The sequence below is a fragment of the Parasteatoda tepidariorum genome, chromosome 10 (genome assembly GCF_982258835.1).
Source record: "Parasteatoda tepidariorum strain Cologne lab strain chromosome 10, Ptep-v5.0, whole genome shotgun sequence".
Taxonomy (NCBI): Eukaryota; Metazoa; Arthropoda; class Arachnida; order Araneae; family Theridiidae; genus Parasteatoda; species Parasteatoda tepidariorum.
Genome location: NC_141764.1, coordinates 99,217,206 through 99,223,811, shown reverse-complemented (window position 1 = coordinate 99,223,811; position 6,606 = coordinate 99,217,206). Strand labels below are relative to the sequence as shown.

The 6,606-nt window shown below is 35.4% G+C and overlaps 1 protein-coding gene across 1 annotated transcript; it reads right to left on the bottom strand.

The window, feature by feature from the left end:
* Positions 1–4,372: 4,372 nt before the first annotated feature.
* Positions 4,373–5,487, bottom strand: LOC147803150 (uncharacterized). The gene has a single exon (XM_087153481.1). It carries the CDS (start codon positions 4,851–4,853, stop codon positions 4,389–4,391), a length of 465 nt encoding a protein of 154 aa, XP_087009607.1. The 5' UTR covers positions 4,854–5,487; the 3' UTR covers positions 4,373–4,388.
* Positions 5,488–6,606: the final 1,119 nt, after the last annotated feature.

Genomic DNA, 6,606 nt, shown 5'->3' with positions numbered 1-6,606 from the left:
ATATATAAAATACAAAAATTATGAACCCTGAGACAACCAGTAAAAACTGAGTGAGCTGTGAGCCAGAGCTGGTGGACCCCTCAATACAAGACAAAAAATCCAACAATTCACCAAAAACAGCCGTAAATACAACTCATAAAACCGTCAAAAGGTGAAAGGATAAAATGACATAAATGAATATAGTGCTAAAATTGAAAAGTTAAAACTGAGACAAAATCACAGATGTATACACTTGCCAATAGGGCATTGAAAGGATCCAGCCAATCAAGCCAGCTTGAATCCTGCTGGTGGAACCAAAATAGTGAGGGTGAAGTAGTAACAGGTAGTTAAAATGAAGACAACAAGTAAAGAAGAGTAAATTCAATTAAAGTACAAAAAACAGAGGATAAAATACCATTAGATACTAAATGGTAAGAGTTAAAAGGGGTGTATAACAATCAAAAAACCGTGTATAAAATACAATCGCAATGTAAAATACCAAATGTATTAAAATCCAAAGGTTGTAAACAAACCTAAAGCATGTATAAAATGCGAAGTCAAGTTAAAACACTAAAATGGCAATGTGGTCCAAAAAAAGTTTTGGCAAGGTGGTTAGATTAAGCAGGTTAAAATTTTAGTTATTGTCAATTTTGTTTATTAATTCCATTTGTTCCTCAAGAGTAGTTTTAATGATAATCTTGATAATTTCTCTACAAACCTTGTCTGCAAAAATTTGTTGGTCTGTTTTTTGGAAGAAATAATTTTTTCGGAGTGTTCGGTACCGATCACAATTATATAAAAGATGCTCTATGGTTTGTCTATGGTTACAGTTTGAGCAAGTATCTGATTTATTAAAAAAATTGTTTTGGTGTATTTTGCCCCTCATATGCAATGATGGATTTTGAAGTAATGACTGCCTTAAAAAAAGAGGAAGTAAAGATTATTGTAAAGATTAAAGGATGTCATTTCCACTACTCGCAATCAATTTGGCGAAAAGTAAGTTTTGATTTTTCACTACTTTTCGCAGTCTCAGAACAAATATGTATTTGGCAGTCAGATGACTTAATCAAAAATGCTAAACCAATGGATCAATAAATTCAATGAAATTGACTGTAAAACACCATATTGTTTCTGGTTTCGTTGAATCTTGCATTATTAAAAACAAGTTATGATTCATACATAAATGGCTGATATAATAAGATTTAGAAACAAGTGTTGCACTAAACAGAATTAAATGTAAGTTTTACAGATGTACAACATACATGCTTACACTACAACATGAATGCATTTCAATTATAAGTATCTAACGTAAAGAAAGCACCATTGAGAAAAAAATATATATAATATTAATTAAAATATAAGTAATATTAGTAAGATAGATGGTAAAAAATTCTTGAAACTTTTAGAGTTGTTTAAAAAATTTATTTTCAGGTACAAGAGTTGGGATTGGTATCTCATTACATTAACACTGCAGAAATCAGGCAATTTATTCGTAGATTAATGCCAATGCCTTTTGTACCCATGGGCCAGGTGGATGAGGCATTTTTTATATCAGTTGGAGAAGTAACCTGGACAGCACCCATTACAGATTTGATTTCATATTTCACTGATACTTGGTTAGAAGAAGAGGCTTTGTTCACTGTGTGAGTTTTAACTTTAAATTACTATGGTATTGTAAAGGAATTTCATCCAAAAACAGAGGCTTTTATTTTTATAAATTAGCCGACCAGTCTGTGTAGGGGGCAGGGAACTGTCCTTGCATCAGAAAGGTTCTGGGTTCGAATCCCGGGCAAGGCATGGATGTTTCTTTCCCTCTATCTGTGTTCTATGTCCTTTCTCCTTTGTGTGTGAATGTGACCCGCCCTATAAACGGTTTGTGGTAGTGTGACGTGGGCGACGCTGTTCCACCACCGTGGCTTCGCCACAGGTGCCCACTGGGTAACGAAAAGAGAATTAGCAGTTCTGGCACTTTCTGTGGCCAATGGACAATAGCTCCAAGTGCCCGCCATTAAAAAAAAAAAAAAAAAAACATTGTTATTGTGCAGAATTTATAAGAACATTATATTATGTTCTAATAAATTACGCTTGGTATTTAAGATTTTAGAAATTAACTACTAATTATTCAGTAGTTAATTTCTACTAATTTTTTACACATAGAATTTTATCAAGTTCTAAAGCTGCCCCTACACTATCAAGCCGCTTGATCAAATGCTTGACCAAATTGATTGTATCAAGCGTGATTGATAGTTTAGAAGCCCGTTTGACGCTTGAACCAAGGGTTGACGGTGATTGATAGAAATTCTGAATGACTCAAGCGGTTGATGAAGTGGCTTGATAGTGTAGGACAATTTCCGTTAAGCATTGCGTCAGTTACTCGGTGGAAGCCATGGCGTCAACTTCCCAACCCGCGTCTCCCGAAAACTCGGATCGGGAGTTTATTGATTGATCTGTATCGTGATTGTCCGGAGTTGTGGAAAGTAAAAAGTAAAGACTATTTCAATAGAAATAAAAAAAGTGCGGCACTTGAAAAAATCGTGAGTGCATTGTGAAAGTTAAAACCGGATTTCACCGTGAAAAAATTAAAACAAAAAATAAATGTTCTCAGAACTAACTTCAACAGAGAGTTCAAGGCCATCGAGAGTAAAAAAATTTCAGGGACGTCTACGGATGACATCCCTGAACCCTTACTTTGGTATTTCAATGAAATATACTTCATAAAAGACCAATTGGAAATCGCACAGACTGATACTTCGGAGGTAAGAATTTTATTTTACTTTTACAGTAGATATTCATATTTATTTTATATTACGAGTAATGTTATTACTTATTCATCTACATTACACAAGGCACTTGCTTTGCCACGGAACTGACCCAGACGTGTTGAAAAATTCGCAGAAGTCATCCCTTATTCTTTTTGCCTCTACTGTAGAGTTGCCTTTGGTTCTTTGAAGTTGTACCATCTGTACAATGTCTTGTCTCCATGACCCAGGTTCCACAGCACCAGTCCGGACTTCGTATCTGTCAATATCCTGAGGTTGCAAATACTTGGTTCTGTTTTTTGAGCATAAATAGTTGTGCAAATGGCAACTTGCCATTACGATTTTTCTAGCTTTCATTGGTTCAAATTTAATGGTGTTTTGAAGTATTTTGAATCTCTTCGTTAATATACCAAAAGCATTTTCAACGACTCTTCTGGATCGTGAGGGTCTATAATTGAAAATCCTTTTCTCATTCGTCAAAGCAGCTCTGTTGTAGGGCTTCATGAATTCAGGGAGAAGTTGGAAAGCTTCATCTCCAACGAAGACGTACGGAAATTGTTTATTAGGAGTGCCTGGTAACTCTCGAGGATCAGGCATGTTAAGCTGGTTCTCAGACAGCTTGTGCCAAAACAAAGTGTTCTTCAACACACCACCATCTGACACTCGGCCATTTGCTCCGACATCGACCATCAGAAATTTATAATTTGCATCAACAATAGCCATAAGCACGATGCTGAAAAAACCTTTGTAATTAAAATAGTAGGATCCAGAATGGGGAGGTTTTTGGATTGATACGTGTTTGCCGTCAGTGCTCCCGACGCAGTTGGGGAAATTCCATTGTTCTTCGAATTCCTGTGCAACCCGTTTCCATCCATCCGTCGTTTTGGGACCTAGATGAGAAACAAAAAACGAAACTAGCATTATTTAACATTGTATAAATAGTATAACACTGTAAATAGGTAGTTACTTATTAAATTTCTGTTGTGCTTAAACTCGTAAACTTTCGTTCATTGTATTTTATTTTTTGTTACAGGAACCATCGATTCCTCATGAAGACTCGCAATCACAAGTCAACTCGGAAAGTGTCGAATCCCCTTCTGACGTGGTTACACTCCGAACTCCCAAAAGAGCTATCACGGGTAAAAAAAGGAAAGGTGTCCCAGACAGCACTGATCAATTAGTGGGACTAGCGACTGAATATTTTAAGCGACCAGAGACTGAAGAAGATATTGTCGCTAGGGGGTGAGCTATGAAATTGAAAAAGTTAGCTCCAGACCAACGACGCTTCGCAGAGAAAATCATAAATGACGCGCTTTTTGAAGCAGAAATGGGCACCTTGACAAGGGAAGGAGTGCGTTGTGAAACGTTTCCTCGTTGGTCAGCCACGTCACCTGCGTCGTCATGTTCTTCAGTAAATAGTTGGCAAACGTACCCCCAGTCAGTGCCGTCACAGCACACTTCAACAGAAAGCCTATCATACCAACGGCAACACCAAACAACGTCTCATGAAGATAATGCTGCTACGTTCTTCTCCTCATTTAGTTCAATGTGAACTTGTGCCCCTAATGTTTTCAGTTCAGTACTAATGTTCATAAATTGGGAAATGTCTGTATTAATTATTTGTAAAATTGTAATTCTTTCCTTTCTTCCTTAAAATATAAAGAGATTTACTTGGCTATAATTACTAACCTGAATGTTTTCCTTCAATGCCTTGATCATTGCAGAGCAAGTTTCCATTATGATGAGTTGCAGAGTCTGTGGAGCAATGGCGCATGTGAATTTGAGATCTTCTAAATCCATGCCAGACGACAGGTACCTCAATGTGATAGACAATCTCTGACTTGCAGGAATCGCTTCACGCATCTTTGTATCTTTCTTCTCAATGTCAGGGCGGAGTAAATCCAGTAGATGATCAAAACTTTCTTGGTCCATTCTCAAAAAGTTCCTGTAGTCCTCTGGTTCTGAATCACTTAGGAAGTTTAGGAGATGTTCATGAGTGAAGCGGTTTCTCAGTTTGTACTCCTTGGACCACCGTCGTTTTTTCTTTTCCATCTTTTTCCGCTTCACGGCAACCAATGTTGCGATTAGGAAGCCCAAATCTGCATTCGACACCATTGTAATCGAAAAAGCAATTAAAAAAGATTTATTATTTATTAAGAATTATTTTTAATCGAAAAAGCAAAAGCACGATCGCAACACACTCCGTTCTGCTTCCACTTCTCGGCTTCGACTGACGAGAGAGTTTTGATCAAAAGATTGAAGGGTTGATTGAAGCACGCTTGAAGCTCCCATCAATCGGAGGGTCAAGCATTTGATCAAGCGGCTTGATAGTGTAGGGGCAGCTTAAGAGACTACGCTATAGAAAATAATATTAATATTATTGCACCAACAGAGCACACTTATATACTAAGAATGAGTAACTATCAATCAGATATTCTAGATATTATTATCACAAATTCAAATCATAAAATAGATTGCCATACGGTAACTGATCTCTCCAGCGATCACCTTCCAGTAATTGCCAATATTTTCATCAAAAATACACTTGAAGAAGATTATATTAAGAATACAAACTGGAATTTATTCCATAACATACTCAAAAATGAGGACTCAACATCTCAACTTAACAATACTGATCAAATAGATAATGAGATCAAGAAGCTCAATGACTGTATTAATAAAGCACATAATACAGCTACAAGCACAAAAAGAATATACGATATATCACTTTGTTTACCTAAACACATCAGAAATCTTATCTCAACTAAAAATAAATATAGAAAAATATATCAACGAACAAAAAATCCAGATGATAAAACTAAAGTAAATAAACTTACTAAAATTATTAGAGAACTTAGTAACGATTATAGAACACATAAATGGAACCAAAAAGTGGAATCCCTTTGCATACAGGATAACTCCATATGGAAATTTACAAAAAGGATTAAAAATAAAAAAGCCCCAGAACAACCACTTATGGTTAATGGTAACAAAATTGTTAATAGTAAGGAAAAAAATTGAAATATTCGCTGATACTATCGAAAAACAATTCACTGATAACGATATTAATAATCCCATTTTTACCAATAAAGTAAATCAGGCATACGATAATATTATCAATAGCAATAGCCTTAATTTAGACACCAAAACGAATCAAGATGAAGTTATAAAAATTATTAGGAAACTAAAAAACAAAAAAGCCCCAGGCATAGACAATATAAATAATCAAATGATGAAAAAGCTCCCAATTAATTATATTGATATTATTGTAAATATTTACAACTCCTGCCTTAATTTAAACTATTTTCCAAATTCATGGAAATTAGCTACTATTATCCTTTTTCCTAAACCAGGTAAAGATCTGAAAATTCCAGCCAATCACAGGCCGATTAGCCTGCTTCCTACCATAGCAAAAATTTTTGAGAAAATTATCTATTTCAACATCAAACCCTTTCTAAATCTACTTCCAAATCAGCAATACGGGTTTTGAGAAAACTTATCTACAGAAAAACAATTACTGAGAATAGTAGAATATATTAGCAATGGTTTTTATAAAAAAGAAACTTCAGCAATGCTAATGCTAGACGTAAGCAAAGTGTTTGATTGGGTCTGGCATAAAGGATATTAATAGGAAATTTCAAATTAAATTAAATCAAGACCTATCAACCACTAGGAAGATCAATGCAGGGGTACCCCAAGGGAGTATCTTAGGCCCAATTTTATACACGGCTGACTTCCCTAAAAATGAAAATGAAATACATCAGTTAAGTGCATATTATGCACTTAACTGATGTACTGCCATCATTTCCAAATCTAGAAATCCAAACAATGCCATAAAAAATCTTACCTGTGTTGATATTGAAAACTG

Excerpts from the sequence above, each read along its gene's own strand:
- LOC147803150 (XM_087153481.1), bottom strand. The coding sequence starts at position 4,853 with ATGGTGTCGAATGCAGATTTGGGCTTCCTAATCGCAACATTGGTTGCC.